This window comes from Pristis pectinata, chromosome 3 (genome assembly GCF_009764475.1).
Source record: "Pristis pectinata isolate sPriPec2 chromosome 3, sPriPec2.1.pri, whole genome shotgun sequence".
Classification (NCBI taxonomy): domain Eukaryota; kingdom Metazoa; phylum Chordata; class Chondrichthyes; order Rhinopristiformes; family Pristidae; genus Pristis; species Pristis pectinata.
Window position 1 is genome coordinate 127,133,037 of NC_067407.1, and position 17,178 is coordinate 127,150,214.

The 17,178-nt window shown below is 38.6% G+C and overlaps 1 protein-coding gene across 1 annotated transcript in view; it reads left to right on the plus strand.

Moving 5' to 3' along the window:
• The window catches only part of birc6 (baculoviral IAP repeat containing 6), a 229,007-nt gene that overhangs the window by 137,376 nt on the left and 74,453 nt on the right, over positions 1-17,178 (plus strand). The window contains exons 60-63 of the mRNA XM_052011344.1: positions 2,580-2,753; positions 8,900-9,096; positions 12,385-12,685; positions 13,777-13,994. Coding sequence (XP_051867304.1) covers positions 2,580-2,753; positions 8,900-9,096; positions 12,385-12,685; positions 13,777-13,994 — 890 coding nt within the window. The remainder of the gene's footprint in view (positions 1-2,579; positions 2,754-8,899; positions 9,097-12,384; positions 12,686-13,776; positions 13,995-17,178) is intronic.

Sequence of the window (17,178 nt, forward strand, 5' to 3'; positions counted from 1 at the left end):
TTGCTGAATTTAGAAGCTCCTCTGTTCCTCAGCTGAGAAGAAATGGCTCCACAGTCTCCTGAAGGCAGAGGTCCAGATGAAAACCCATAACCTAAGGAACAGATAATGGGTGAAGAGAATGCAGGAAGCTTGGCAACTCACTGACAACCATGACATGCATGGATTCTTCACCATTGTAAAAAGCTACCCACAGCCCAAACACACAAGACCCCAACCCACTCAGAGCCAGCAATGGGCAAATTTGTTAGAGTTAGGGAGGTAATCAATGCAAATAGGGAGGTTCAAAGACCACCTCAACCACTACTCCGTTCTTGATGTGAGCGCCCTTGACTCCGTTTTACAGCAACCTGTTCAGTCCAGCCTTGCTGCCACTCCTGACCTACAATGTCAAAGGCCATGACACAACTAAAAAAATAACAAGGTGTCTTGAGCACATGGTGTCCCAACTGAAATCCTAAAATTCAGTGGTGAAGAGCTTCAGTCATAAATCCATAATGGAGGATATACCAATGGACCTCAGAAGTGCCATAATTATGATTATCTTCAAGAAGAGACTAGACTGACTGGTAACTTCAGATGAGTTCTTCTAAACTGCCTCCTCCCAGTGGTTGAAGGGCTGCTCTTGAATTGCAGTGTGGATTTCTTTCATCTGGAGGCAAGGTGGACCATGGTCTTGACTGTGTGACAGTTTCCAAGAAATATGCAGAGAGTAGCACTGACCTTGCTAAAGCCTTTGATTCAAACAATGAGGAGGGACTGGGGAAAACTATCATTAAGTTTGGCTGCCCACAGACATTTGTGTCCATTTTTGTATTTGCTCTATGATGACATGATAACCTACATATCTACAACAAAACCAATCTCAGTAAAGGCAAGTGTCACCATGTTGTTGTCCCAGTGCTTTTCTCAGCCTTTCTTGCTGTAATGTTGCACCTCACTTCCAACAAATTTCCCATGTGATGACAGTCTAAACCTGTCAGCCGGACTTTAGTAGTTGAGCTGCAGTATGCAGACCATGCTTGTATTTGTTAATGCTAGGAAGCAAGTTTTAAGCCACGTTGACTCATTCTATGAAGCATACAAAAGGACCTTCCACTTAACCCTCTCAAGACAGAGATCCTCTACCAACCTGACCCCTCTGACAGGAAGACCCAGGAAAATGTGGACCACTTTCCTTAACTTGGCAAAGGCAAACATCAGTGATGAAATTTACCACTGCCCTCAGAGTGCCAGCACAACCTTTGTTCAACTGAAGAAAAGGGTATTCAAAGATGAGACCTCAAACCTGGCACAAAACACATGGCCTACCAGGCAGCAGTGATCTCTGCCTTTGTATACATTTGGACTACTTACAGCAGATCTGGCAAGACATTGGAAAGATACTACCAAACTCCACAAATTCCTCCAAGTTCATTGGAAGGTGAAGTGATCAATGCCAGTGTGCTTTCCCAGCTCAAGGGCCCAAGTTGCACTCCAGCAGCTGTAGGTAGGCGATTGCTGGATGAACAGAGAAGATTCAAGGAGTTACTCAGAGCCTCCTTGAAATGCGACATCCCCAGTAATTTCTGCTTAAAGTGGAGAAGGAGCTTTTGGGATTGTATTGGGAACCTTGAGTCCATGCCCAGTTGAAGCAACTTAGGGCATGCACCACCTTGCGTACTATCCTGTGAGCCACAGTTTGCCCTTCTGTGGAAGTTCTCATTTGGGCCTCATTAGCCATAAGAGCCTGTGGAACTGGAATGGGAGCAAATCAAGGAGGAGGAGGGTTATTACTTTTAAAAAGAAAAGATAGTAAATTAACATCTGATAGAAAGGTTGTAATGATTACCTGATTACAGATGGGGAAGGTCCATTTAATAGTTCTTTTATCCATTCAGAAAGATCCCATATTTCCCCCTTCACTAGACCAAGAGAAGCACATCTAGGATGGTGATGGAGAAGACCAAGAGAGTAGGTGATGATGTTTGACTCATCCATGGGACTCTTCTCACAACCTTGGCTACAGAGGACTTTGCAGGGTCACTTGTGCTAGCAGTTTAATTCATAGCACTACATCGCAATTTAATGAAACTAAGCTAGGTCACAAAGAATTCAAGAGTAATTGGATATGAGACTTGAGTAACAAATTGGTCAGATTATGTGGAGTGAACTGGTTGCACTTTTCTGCCGGTTTCATGATAATTGTGTCTGATGGCAGAATTTGTTTTAAAAATGAAAAGAAACTGAACTTAAAACCTGCCAGTATTAGATTTGAACTAATTTTCTGTGCAGTTTTTCCAAGCTTGTGGATTACTAACCAGGAACATAACCACCACATTACCATCCCTGTTTACCTGATGTCACTTCAAAACACACTAATCTAAACCTTGTGCCACAACTTGTATAGTTACAGCGAGAGCTGCATCACTTTTTGGTTGAGTCATTAAACTAAAGAAGGCGGCTCTTTGGCACAAACTAACAAGTGTGTGTTCAACTTTTTGAATGTAAGAGTGTTTTCTCTTTTTGAATGTAGGATTTGTAATAAATTTAATGATTGATCTTTTGATGTCACAAAGTAACCTCCTGTTGTTCTTTCCCAGGTCAACCACTGCCAGCAGAGGTGACACTAGCTCAGCTGTTAACACTTTTGTATGACCGCAAACTCCCTCAAGGCTACCAGTCGATAGATTTAACAGTCAAGCTAGGCTCTAAAGTAATCTGTGACCAAGGATTATCAAAAACTGACTCATTTAAACGTCTTCGCACAGATAAGGGTATATTTTATTTTCTTCATTGCCTATTTTATCCACTGTGTCTTTGCATAGCTATAAAGTCCCCTGCTGTTTCCTGCTTCACTTAATAGTCCCAGACCTGGCAAAAGATCATCTCTAATTCTGTCATGGAATATGGGTGCTGCTGGTAGGGGTGCATTTACTGAACGCTTCTAATTAGTCTTGAGAAAGTGTGAGCTGCCACCTTGAATTGCTGTCCTCCTTACAGTGAAGATGGCATTAAGTTCAACCAAATGGTTTCATTTCAAAGATCAACCACATGATTGTGGGTCTGTAGTTGCACATAGCTCAAAGTAAGAGCAGCAGTTTTCCTTTTTTTAAAGGACTTTGAAGAGCCAGATGGGCTTTTATGACAATCCAGTAGATTCTTGATCACTGTTACTGATGCAATTTTTTTAAAATTCCAAGTTATTTAATTAACAGAATTTAAATTTCCCAGCTGTTGTGCAATTTCAACTTGTATGTTCAGATGTTTAATCCATTAAGGCATTGTGCTACAGTTCTTGACTATTTTCTGATAGAGATTCACTAGATGCATATGTATGAGAGTCTAGAACCATTTCAATTTCATTGTTTCTCCAGCAGAATTTACAGAATGCGGTTCTTGGCTTCAATGAATTGAAAATGTGCTGTTAAAGAGGCTGCATAAAATTTTATTGGCTGGAAAACCTAATTCTAATAGTCTTAAAAACCATACAGATGGAGAATTCTGACTTCTCCATCATCTCCTGCATTATGAAGGGTAGACTAAATGCAGTAAAGCCTGCACAGATATTGTGTGGAGTAGCCCATTTCACAGTTGACAATCCCAAGCATGCAAATTATTGAAAGTTCCAAAAGCAGTGAATGCCAGGTCAATCCTTTATAAAATCTTCAATTCCAGGATGAGTTTGAGATTCCTTTCCAACTTCTCATTGCTCAACAATTTAGCTTCATTAATTATGTTTTTCGTTTACTCTTTTTTTGGAACTCTTAAGCAGAGAACTGAGCACTAAGGACTCAGCGCTGGGACTTGGGAAAGGCCATTAGAAGGGAAATCCATAAATGTTTTCAAATTTTGAAGGCTTTGAAACTTTCACCAGGTTGTGGAATTCATATTAAAGGGGGTATCATTTTAAGTCATCTCTGGACCATGGGTTCAGAAGATCTACCGGTTCAGAGTTTATAATTGAAATTTGAAGGAGCAATTATAATTTAAAAGAGAACTTGGCGAGAAAAAAGGAAAATCCAGGGGAATGTGGGATAAGGAATTGAAGTTAAACTTGGTAGTATGATCTAACCTCAGATGGCCATAGTAGGCTATGCTGTGAATCAACGTTGGTATATAATCTACCTCAAGAAAATAATGATGTGATTGAGCAGATTCAATGTAGATTTATGAAAGAAGAAGCATATATGAATATTCTTTTGGACTTCTTTGAGATTATACTTGGTAGAGTAGATGAAGGGAAACCAGTGGCTGTGGTATATTTTAAATTTTAGAAGATGTGGTATATTGGAAAATTTTGACTTTCAATAAGGACCCACCAGAATTGACTGAGAGCCATAGAGTCGTACAGCATGGAAACAGGCCCTTTGGCCCAACTGGTGTGTACCAACCAAGATGCCCCATCCAAGCTAGTCCCATTTGCTAGTGTTTGGTCATAACCTGCTAAACCTTTCCAATCTATGTATCTGGCCAAGTGTCTTTTAAAAGTTGTTATTGTACCTGCCTCAATCACTTCCTCTGTCAGCTCATTCCAGTTTCCCTTCAATTTGCTATTAAATCTTTCCCCTCTCACCTTAAACCTGTGCCCTCTAATTCTTGATTCCCCAACCGAGAGATGGTAAACTCTTAAAATTTTTAAGAGTAGGAATAAAAAGGTCCTCCTCAGCCCAGTAGGCTGGGATAGCATAGTGCTTGGGGCCCCAAACTGTTCATGATCTATGTCAACAATTTGCGTGAGAAAACAAAATGTAACCTTTCTAAGTTAGCTGATGACACAAAACTAAGTGGGAATGGGAGTGGTGATTAAAGATGCAAGGAGGTTACAAAGGAATGTAGGCAAGGTGAATGAGTGGGCGTCACATGGCAGTGAAATCCACCGGGGGGTGGGGGAGGAATATTGAAGCTATCCACATTTGTATTATCCCAAATGAATGATTGGGAAATGATATTCCAGGGATCTGGGTGTCCTTGTACAGAAATATCTGAAATCTAACATGCAGATGCAACAGGCATTTATGAAAGCAATTGGTATTTGAGTGCAGGAGTAAAGTTGACTTGCTTCAAATATATCGGACCTTGATGTATTGTGTATGATTTTGGCATCCTTACCCAAAAGAATATACTAGCTGTAGAGGAAGTTCAGCAAAGGTGCACCAGCTTGTTTCTCAGTATGGTGGATTAGTCATGTAAGGAGAAATTGAGTAGGCTTAGCTTCTATTCTCTAGACTTTGAAAGTATGAGAGGTGACCTTGAAATGTACAGAATTCTTAGAGGCTTTGACAGAGTAGATGTAGGAAAGGTGTTTTCCCTGACTACAGAGTCTTGAACTCAAGGCCACAGTTTCAAAATATGGTAGGCCTTTTAGGTCTGAAGGAGGAAAGATTTCTTCAGAAGATGTTGAATCATCCCTGGAGGGTCATGAAGCCTCAATTTCTAACTTCACTCAAAATAAAGATTGACACATTTCTGAATGTTTAAAGAATTGAGGGATAGGGCGGAAAATGGTGTTTGAGGTAGATCATCTGTGCTCTCAAGAATGACAGCAGGCTTGATGGGCTGAATGGCCTACTTCCATTCCTATTTCTTTTCATATGGACGGGAGGTTAGATTTGTGGCACCGTGGAAGTTATGCAACCCTGGTTTAAATTCCTTATTGTACATCAAAATGCATCTGTAATTGCTCACTTTGCAAACTTGGCAGTTACATGTTTTAGCATCTGGCTTGGTGTCCAGAAATTTGAGGTCTTAAGAACTTGTACATTGGAAGAAAAATACAAATGAACAACCGATATAGTTTGAAGAACAATTTAACTGCTACATTTTTTTTGTCACATAATGTTTCAGTTCTGAACAGTTAATGACTGGGACTTGAGAACCCTCCCCCCTCACCTGGTCCCTTTTTGTTTTCGGTCCCTGAAATAAATTACTTTCCAGAGTCACAAGGTACCTTTTCTGAACATAACAATTACTGTCTGTAGGTACATTTTAAAATTAAAAAAAAGGCTTTGTTTTAAATTGGCTTCGATTTTGATCTTTTTACAGTGTACTTTATCTGTGTCCATAACTAGAAAGAATTGTCTATTCATTAGTCAGATTTTATTTTACCCGTTTCTCTTTTTTTCTTTCTAAATTGTTTGTATTTTCTTTCCTTCACTTTCTCATTCACTAGTCTGTCTGCTTGCTGTCACACACTTGTCTGCACTAATGAGCCAGTTGTGTCCAATATGGTTTCCTAGGTCTTTGGAACCTCAATGGAAAGGTGCTTTTTATTTCTCTTGATATAGTGCATGAACATAACACAAAATTGAGAGAATTTGGTTTGTCATTGTGCAAAGGCTCTATTTTATTTTCCTTTTACTGAGACTGCAGAATCCAGGATTCATAGAGTCGCGGAGTAATACATTGCAGAAACAGGCCCCTTGACCCAGCACATCCATGCCAACCAAGATGCCCATCTAAGCTAGACCCATTTGCCTACTTTTAGCACACATCCTTCTAAACATTTCCTATCCATGTACCTGTCCAAGTGTCTTAAATGTTATTGTACCTGGCTCAACCAGCTCTTCTGGCAGCTTGTTTCATATGCACACCAACCTCTGTGTGAAGAAGTTGCTCCTTGGGTCCTTTTTAAATCTTTACCCCCCTCACCTTAAACCTATGCCCTCTAGTTTTTGATTTCCTTTCCCAAAAGGACCATGTGCATTCACCCTATCTATGCCTCTCATGATATTATGCACCCCTACAAGGTCACCCCTCAGTCTCCTACACTCCAAGAAATAAAGTCCTACCCTGCCTGACTCTTCCTATAACTCAGGCCTTCAAGTCCTGGCAACATTATCTTTGCACTCATTCCAGCTTAATGACATCTTTCCTATCACCGGGTAACCAAAACTGTACGCAATACTCCAGGTGCAGATTCACCAACGTCTTGTAAAACTGCAGCGTAATGTCCCAACTCCTATACTCAATGCCCTGACTGAAAGCCAGCATGCCAGATGCCACCTTCATCACCATCTATCTGTGGTGCCACTTTCAGGGAACTATGTATTTGTGCTCCTAGGTCCTTTTGTTCTACAGCACTACCGTGACCATTCATGGAAATGTGAGGACTTTGCATAAGATATGTGGTGAACCCAAGTCCTACATCTTGCTTTCTTTCCATTGATTCTGTGCAAAAACATATTGGTTTAGCAAGTGTACCATTAACAAAATTAGCAGTCGTTATACATGGAAATGTGAAGCCAACACATGCATCTGGGCATCTTCCCAGGTTTACTTGAATTAAGGACAAAGTACAATGTTCTTCACCAAACCCACTTGATGATGACCAATTTATTCTTGGTTCGCAAAGGTGTCTGGTAAACTTGAATCCTATCAAAGAATTAGGGTAGGCTGCCATGTTGGAATAAGAATATGTAGATTTTCACATTAGACATACCTTTCCCAGTTAAAAGTCCAAATTTTGGAGCTTGGATTATTTTCACAGAATAGTTTATTCGTAGCAAATGGTAATGAAACCCTCTGGTGTAGTGGTAATGCTTAACAGGAGGGTAGAGCTGGGAATAAAGTAATGTGCAGTGCTCCTTGCAAGGTGTAATGTTGGTTAGAATCCAAGTTGTACAAAAAACCTAGCTTGCCATGTAATATGAATGTGCCTTGGATATATCTGTTGAGTCCAACAATGAAGACATCATCTCCTCATTCTTGATCATACTCAAGACATTGTGCAGAAACAGTACACCTCAGAGGTTGTTGAGGTCATTTTCTGTACCTTGCAAGTCGATCTTTTCTACTAAATGGATAATAAATTGCTGAATTGTTCAACTAGAGCTAGTCCAGGACTGCAGTAATGCCTCCTGTAGAATTTGAAGCCAAGAAATGCAGCCATCTGCTTGATCCAGCATGAGGGGAATCTGAGTCCCAATAGCAGACTGTTGATAGCTGCAGCTCTTTTTCTTGCTGTTTTATTTTTCTCAGGAGCTTGTCTACTCTGTACTGTTGTAAATCCTGTTCTATGGTTACCATTGTCGTTGTAAGCCTACTGCAGTTTTCTCCACTACCAATGCCTTAAAATTAAAAATATCATCAATTCTATAAATCCTAACAGCTTTCTCTCCTGTCTTTACCAGAATTATATCTTATCTCATTCCTGAAGCAGTTCCTCAGACACTAGTTTTCATCTCTATCTCTGCCTTCACCTTTCCAAAAATGTACCTTTTCAAGCACAACTGTGTTTAGTTGCTTCTATTCTTTCCCCTACTTGGCTTGATATTTCTTCTCTTGTGCGCCCTGTTGAAGTGCTATATAATCATGTCAATGGTAATATAAAAAGATATTTTCTTGGTTGTAACATTTCTCTGTAGTGTGTGGTAATTTGATCAATCGTTCTTAATGTGAAGAATTGAATAATTTTTTGAGCAATTTTTGTGACAGGTGAGTTTATTATGTATATATAAATGCACAGCATAGGTATGAGAGGTTTAGTTGAGTCAAACTTAGATATTTAAAATTTGAAAAATAGTTAGATCTTTGATTCCTTGAACTGGTTTAAATTGCTTGTTTAAATTTAGTATCTTTTAATGAATGATATGTGTTTGATACATGTTGTGGAACTGAAAGCACTTAAAAAAACCTAAGTCTAAAACATAGCTTCCCAGTCAAACTTCAGTCCATACTAGGGAACATTCCAAAATAGTCTCAGGGTTTTGATTGAATTTTTTGATTTCTAATGTACTTTTAAATTTATTTCTGTCACACCTCTTCAACTGTGTGATTTATTTTTATTATTATGCTAGTAAATACTTGTAAACTTCACGCGACTAACCTCTTAATGAATTGATTTATTGTCAATTCCTTGTCTTGTCAGTATTGCTTTGTTTTCATGTTTTGACAGGCTAATTTATATTTAATATTTTTGCAGAACTCGGAGATGGGTTGACTAGCTGCCCTGAGGATGAAGTCTTGCAACCTAGTGACGACTGTTTAGATAGTGCCCTGGATGAATCTTTGCTTGAAACTAATCCTATCCAGTCTCCACTGCAAGTGTTTGCTGGCATGGGTGGGCTAGCACTCATAGCTGAAAGGTTGCCGATGTTGTATCCTGAAGTTATCCAGCAAGTAAGATTTTTTTTGCTAATGTATTTGATAATCATTTATCACACTCAACTGACATGCCAATTAAGTTACAGTTGTTCTAATGAAACATCAGATGCAATTACAGAATCCAGTTTATGACTTTACCCAGTCTTTTAGACTTAGACCTAGAACATTATAGCACAGTACAGGCGCTTCGGCCCACTATGTTGTGCCGACATTTTATCCTGCTCCAAGATCTGTCTAACCCTTCCCTCCCACATAGCTCCCCCCCCCCCCCCCCCCCCCCCCGTTTCTCTATCTTTCATGTGTCTATCTAAGAGTCTCTTAAATGTCCCTAATGTATCTGCCCCCACAACCTCTGCTGGCAGTGCGCTTCACGCACCCACCACTCTGTTTTTTTAAAAAAAACTTAACCCTGATATCCCCCTTATACCTTCCTCCAATCACCTTAAAGTTATGTCCCCTCGTGTTAGTCATTGTCACTGTCTTGTTGAAACTTCCATTTCAAGTTGCAGAATGCCATGCTCGTATAGCATGTTAACTAACTGACAATGCCATAGAGTACGGGCCTTTGACCTTTACTGCTGATGATTGCTGGTTCAGTGCCTCTCTGGAGGAAGGGAAGAGAAACCTGATTAGAACAGCCCTGAATGAGGTTTGGGAACAGGTTCCTAGACCAGCTCATAGGGATACAGGGAAGGGTGGGTTTGAGGGTGATTTGGAACCTGTGAAGGGGATGTGAAACAGGAGTTCAGGTCAGTGATATGATAAACCCTGAAGTAAGCTGCATTGCTGTATTACTGTTTTTTCTGCTTTATTGGTTTTTCAACATGCCCAGTTGCAAATTTCCATTAGAAGTTTCAACATATTTCAGTTTTTAACATTTGATCCAATCAGCACTCAAGACAAATATTTTGCAGAAAAAAAACTTTTCTAGCAATTCAGTTGAAGCGGTTCTGTTCTGGCCAGTCATTCCTACATCTGGTTCAAGTACATCCATCGTGGGTTGCAGCTATACCCTAATGCTGAAACTTGACTTTTGCTGTCTGTCCCAGAAATCTTTAGCAATAGTATCATGACTGTTCCTACTTAATTCAAGTTTGCTTGTTGAAGCAGGCATAATCAGTTTCAAGGATAGAATGCAATTCAGTCGTGGTCATAAGTTCTTGAGTCAATGAAGTTAAGCAAATATATTAGAGCAATGTTAAAGAAAAGCACTTTTGAAATAAGATATTGAATCTTTGGATGGTAAATTGGTCCTATATGGTAAAGTGAATCCTATAATTTGACCTAATATAGGATATTTGAGAACTCTTTCAATGCACTGGATTTAAATGATCTGCCCAGTCAAACAGAAATTCATAGAATTCCTAATTGCCAGATCGATTTGAATCTTGAGAGGAATATCAGATAAACCTCCTGAGAAATTAGTAAATCCTTTTGCTTGTTTGAATTCAATATTTGTGGTAACAATTATAAAACCAATTACAATACAGAATTTGCTGTCATTTAAATACTTGAATTTAGTTGCATATCAAAGTTGAAAATGGAATGGCAAAATTCTCGTATAGCTGACTTTCAGATGCTAATACTAAATACACGGCCAATTTCACAATTTTTATCAGCAAATATTTAACCCTGTGCTCTTGCAACATTTATTGGTAACTGCTGAGTTTAACTTATTCGGGTTGTGTTGAATGAACAGACGCAGAGCAAATATTTGAAAACCAAGTCTGTTTGAGTTATATATTCAGCAGATTCACGAATAATGATACAATACAGATTGGGAAATAGTTTAGTAATTTATGTAATATATTAAGAAAAATACAAATGGGAGAGAAATGCTTATAAAAAATTGAGTAGTTCCATGCAAATTTTGACAGGTTCAATTTTTGATGAAGCCTTGGAACAGTTTGCCTATGTATAATTTTTTTTAAGGAATGGGTTGCATTTTGCTTGCATTGCTTCAAGTCCATTTTCTCTGCTGGAATGAGAGACAATTTTAAATGAAACTGGAACGAATGCTCTACAAAGATCCAATTCAGCTGTTTACTCGGTCTTTCTACACCTGTTAGTGTTATAGTAGAAGTCGTGGTTTCTGAAGTAGAAAAGCATTGAGGCTGTTGGGTGATTTCCTGGCAGACAGTTGACTGGAGGATTTCCTAATTTTTTATTTTTGAGCTGCTCTGGAATTATGTGACTTTCCTGTAGCCTTGCAAATAGTCTTTAGTAATTTGTAATTTTAGTTTGCATTTGTCAGTATTCACCTCAAAATTTTAAGTATACACCAGAAACATTTTAATTGGATCCAGATGGCACCCACAAACTAATAAAATATCTCTGTATCTTGTCATGTATCTCATGGATTTTTTTTAAACTTAAATTAGCTCTTTCAATTCTAAGACCTTTAAAAGTGTGCAATGAATTAAGTTGTTTTCATGGTCCCCTGCAGATCTGTTTAAATCTTGTTCCATATCTATTCAGCAGATTGTGAAATTTTTCATGTCCTTTAGGTTTTTTTTTAAACTTTTCCCTAATGTAGATGCTTGTAAACTGAAGCTTTGCTTGTCCTAATTATTGTATCAATCATTTTATGTGCCTTACTGTGGAGTTATCTATTGGATTTTCTTCTCTGCTCCACAAAAATAGCATACTGTTGCGAGAATTTTTCAATTACATTGGAAGTAATATATTTTCTACACTTGCATGATTTTACTTCGTTTAAGACCACTTATTGACAACTTGACTACTAGTGTCAGCATACTTCTTGTATTTTTTTTCTTCCTCAAAACTTTAGGTTTGCAACATTCATACAGATATTCTTTTTATTGTAAATATAGGAAGCACATTAATATCAGAACTACTCGTATTATTGCACCTCATTTTCAGTTCCTCACACACTGCACCACAGTGGCCACTACCATCCTCTGTCTTTACTTGCTGAACGACATCTTGAGTTATCTAGTGCCTAGTTTGAACTACCAATTTGCATTACCAATTCATAAACTGGCTTGCTTAGTTTTGCGCAAGATCTCAGGTTGCTTCTACTAGACAACTTAATACAAATTGGGATAGAACAAATAGGATCTTCAAAATTTTGACTAATTTGTTGCTTAAATGTAAGATACATCATTTTAAGGAACAGACTGGCCTTAATTAGCTGTTGGGGCTATTGATTGTCATTCAGCTGGAGTCCTGTTTGGCAGATTTTTACTTAATTTTTTTTAAAATTGAAAAATTGTGATTCTATAATAATTCAACTGATTGACGATATATTTTTAAAGTTTTGTTTTGACCTTGTATATTTAGGTGAGTGCTCCAGTGGTAACATCGACTTCACAAGAAAAGCCCAAGGACAATGAGCAGTTTGAGTGGGTCACCATAGAACAATCTGGTGAATTGGTTTATGAAGCTCCTGAAACAATAACTGCAGAGCCACCACCAATCAAATCAACTGTCCCTGCCATGTCTCCCATCCCAGCACATTCTCTTGCAGCCTTTGGACTCTTTCTCCGTTTGCCAGGTTATGCAGAAGTACTCCTCAAAGAAAGGAAGCATGCTCAGTGTTTGCTCAGATTGGTGCTAGGAGTAACCGATGATGGTGAAGGCAGTAAGTATAATTTGAGAGGCACATATATTGTTATGCACACTTTTTTCTCTGTCATTATACTTTTGATAATGTAATCAAATTATCAATCAACCTGAGGTTCTCAGTGCTTTCTCCACTTTGAATATTCATAGGTCAGGGACCTCTAAAATGTTGTACTTTTTCCAAAGCGGTTTTTAGAACATCCTTGAATCTTTTCCTCTGCATAACCATGTCTGTTTCAGGAGTCTAGTATCAGGCATACAAATGATACAGCCTGTACGACAGTGGACTGAATGTAGTTAGGGTCTCCATGATGAGGATATTGGCATGGGAGAGAATGCTAACGTTGGTTGTCATTATTGTGTCATTGGATTTGGAGGATTTTTCAGAGAGCATTGTTGATATCCCTCCAATGCTTTGAGGTGCCTACTACAAGTATCCAACACTTCCAAGTCTTGGAAGCATACAGAAGGCCAAGAATCTGCTGCCCAGTGTACCACGAGCTTCAAAAATCAAAAGGAAACTGCGGATGCTGGAAATCTAAAATAAGAATAGAAAGTAGAACTTCATCTGGTGAAGGGCCTTCAACCTGAAAGCTCTGTCTCTTCCCTTAGATGCAGGCTGACCTGAGTATTTCCAGCATTTTCTGTAATCATGAGGTTTGTGGTGGGTCATGATTTGATCAACGGTGTGGAGTCCATGCTTAGGAGCACACAGAAGTCCAGCGTAAATGGCCAAAGGAGCACACCAGCCCTCGTCCATTTACAGGGCCACATGTTGGCTTCATTGGTCTGCTCAGACCCCATAGAATTATAGTTGGAACCAAGTCATCCTTGATCCTGGAGGTCTACCAAAGAAGACAACGATACATAGTCAATAGCTCTTTTAGAAAACTGCATAAACTGATAATGAGAGAGTGGCATTTTGAGAAACAAATTTGTTTGTTTTGCATAAATACATAGTGGATAGTTACTTGTTTTGTTTGCAATTTTCGATGAACATTTATAAATAATAGAACCTCCAGTTACTGAAAAGGAATTTTTTTTAGTAGTTGAGCATCCACTCACCAAAACAAGGTTTTTAAATCATTTTCATATTCTCTCAATTTTCAGGTCACATCCTACAGTCCCCATCAGCAAATGTTCTTCCTACACTTCCATTCCATGTCTTGCGCACTTTATTCAGTACCACACCATTGACTACTGATGATGGCGTTCTCCTTAGGCGGATGGCTTTGGAGATTGGAGCAATTCATCTTATCCTCGCGTGCCTGTCTGCACTAAGTCACCATGCCCCTAGAGTTCCCAATGCAAACATCAACCAGACAGAGGTGAGCCGAGTCTAAGATTGTAAATCAAATCCAGAGTTTAACTGTATTTATTCAGTTGTTCTAATATTGTCACTAAATAAAGTGGTTTTACAATCTGACAAGGGTATGAAGAGTTCATGGATAAATTTCATTATTTATCAGCATCTACTTAAATTTGTTCTTTAATTCATTAATTATAGATGAGATACCTGCGGTTTGTTGGATAATACAATGTTTTCATTTTAATTACTCTCCAAATGATTGTGGATCCTGTATGTAATTTTACAAAATGGTTTTAATTTTGCCTATAATTTTGTATGTTCCCTCATATAGTGGTTATTACTGGATTGGCTACTCAGAGGCTTATTGTCATAACAACACAAATTTCAATCCCACTGCAACATTAATTACAGTAAGAAATAATCTGGATTTTTTTTAATGCAGCTCTTACTGAAAATACTGGACACAAAACTATTGGGTTGTTGTAAAAATGGCTGATTTGATCTGTGATCTCAGGTTGACTTTGTGACCTGATTCCCAGAACCCATCACCCCACAAAGGTTCACCTACTTCAGCTTTGACTGTACCCAGAGGTCACTTAGGGAGAGGGTTCCAAAGGTTCAGAACCCTGTGAGAAGGAATATTTCCTTGGGATTTCATTGGCCAACCCCTTACCTTGAGGTGATGCCTTTTGTTCCAGACCCCCTCAACAGAGAAATATACTGACAGTATTTGCCTTGTCAAGCAATTCAAGCTTTTATGTTTAATTACTCATGCTGCTAAACACCCATGAGCTAATGTCTTTGTCTGCTTCATCTTTTCTCATAAGGCAACCACCTCATCCTGGGAATTAAAGCTAGTGAACCTTTGCTGCACTGTCTCTAAAGCAAATATATCCTACTTTTTGTTTTCTATCTGCTAATTAATCCTCTATCCATTGTAATGTATGACCATCATTCCCATGAACTCTCATTGTGAGCAACAATCTGATGTGGCACCTTACCATATGTGTTTTGGAAATCCAGTTACACAATGTTTGTCTCCCCTGCTGGTTACTTCAAAGATAATAATAAAGTTGTTAAACACTCTTCTTTTTATAAAACCATGTTGTCTCTGGCCAATCATACGGATAAACCCTGTAACTATAGACCAGTCACTTTCACCTTGGTGGTAGGGAAAGTTCTAGTAATGTTAAACACAGACAAACTAAGCAGTCAATTGTATAGTTGCAGGCTGATTAGAGCAAGCAGCATGTATTGGTTAAAGGCAAAATCAAATGTAAATAACTTCATAGTTTTCTGAAGTAACCAGGAGGCTCAATGAGGAAAATATGATTAGTGTATATATGGACTTCCAAAAGGCATTTGATATGACGCTACATGGCAAGCTTGTCAACAAGGTTGATGGCCATGGAATTAGAACATGGTACATGCCCTTTGGCCCACAATGTTGTGCCGACATTTTATCCTGCTCTAAGTTCTATTTCACATAGCCCCTTATTTTTCTATAATTCATGTGTCTATCTAAGAGTCTCTTAAATGTCCCTTAATGTATCTGCCCCCACAACCTCTGCCGACAGTGTGTTTCACGCACCCACCGCTCTGTGTTTAAAACAAAACTAACCCCTGACATCCCCCTTATTCCTTCCTCCAATCACCTTAAAATTATGCCCTCTCGTGTTAAAAAGAAGTAAAAAGAGCTGCAGCGGCAGGCAGAGAAAATTGACCAAGCAAAAGGAAACTGAGAAGCAAAATAAAACTGCAGGTGCTAGAAGTAGCAATGAAATGTTTTTTGGACTGGAGTGAAGGGTCCGGTGGAGTTTCCCAGTGGCGGGTGCCAAGGAGAACTGTTTTCTTAAAATATTTATATTAATACTTTAGATTTGGGGTGTAGGGCATAAGTTCCACATTTGCAGATGACACAACCTTAAAAGGGTTATGAACCAGTGAGGATAGAAACAGACAGGCTGGTAGATTGGATGGATAAGTGTCAGATGGAATTTATTGCTGAAAAATGTGAACTGTTACTGTCTGATAAGAAGAATAAGAACAGGCAATAGAAACTAAAGGCACAATGCCAAAATGGGCACAGATGCAGATCTTGGGGAATTTGCACAGTTCATTGATATTGACAAATCAGGTTGAGAAAGTTGTAAGAAAAGTATAATCCTGGGCTTCATAAATAGAGGCATTGAGTAAAGAGCAAAGAAATCTTGATGACCCTCTGTAAAATAGTTTCAGCCTCAGCTGAAGTCTGGGTACCATACTTGGGAAAGATGTAAAAATTCAGAGAAGGTGCATATGACATTTACCAAAATGATTCTGGGATGAGGGATTACAGTAATGTGGCATGACTAGAAAAGCTGGGGTAGTTCTCTTTGGAACAAAGGAAACTGCAAAGGAATTTGAGACAGGTATTGAAAATCATGGAGGGTACAGGCAGAGCAGATGGACAGAAACTATTGCCATTGTCAAGGGTAGGATATCAGATGGCAAATGAACCAAAAATGACATGTAACACTTAAAGAACAAGTGGTTAAAGCCTGGAATGGTTTGCCAGGTATTGCAGAAGAGTCAGATTCATTTGTAGCTTTCAAAAGGGAGCCGGATCTGAAAGAAAAATATTTTCGGGGCTGTGGAGAGAGGGCAAGGGAGAGAGTCTAGCTAGATTACTCTTTCATGGAGAACTGGTGCAGATATGATGGGTCAAATGGCCTCTCTCCCTCTAGTAACCATTCTGTTTTTCCTTTGCATTTGCCATCTGATTTTTTTTTGGTTAACCTAAAATCTATTTCTATTTTTCTTGCTTAAGGTGTTAGAAACATAATTCCATTTCTCTGGATCATGAAATTTCAAATCCACAGAAAAGATTTCAATTTGTACATTGATTCAGTTTTTATTCTAATGATTAGAATAAAACAATTTCACAAGCATTGATATGAAAGTATTTATTCAGAGCCTTTAATGACTATGATTGAAATGTTTAATTTTTTAATATATTTTGTTCAGTCCCATAATTGACTCAATGTCTGAAAGAGTTTGAGACAAATTAGTTTTTAAATGCAGTAATTTGTGTAGATTTACTTTCTTATATCCAGACTCCATGTTACACCTTAATGTGTTACCATTGGTTTTCACCTTGCTGATGTTGATATTATAATTTATGCACAGACTAACAGATTGTGTGTTTACATAACCTTGCAGGA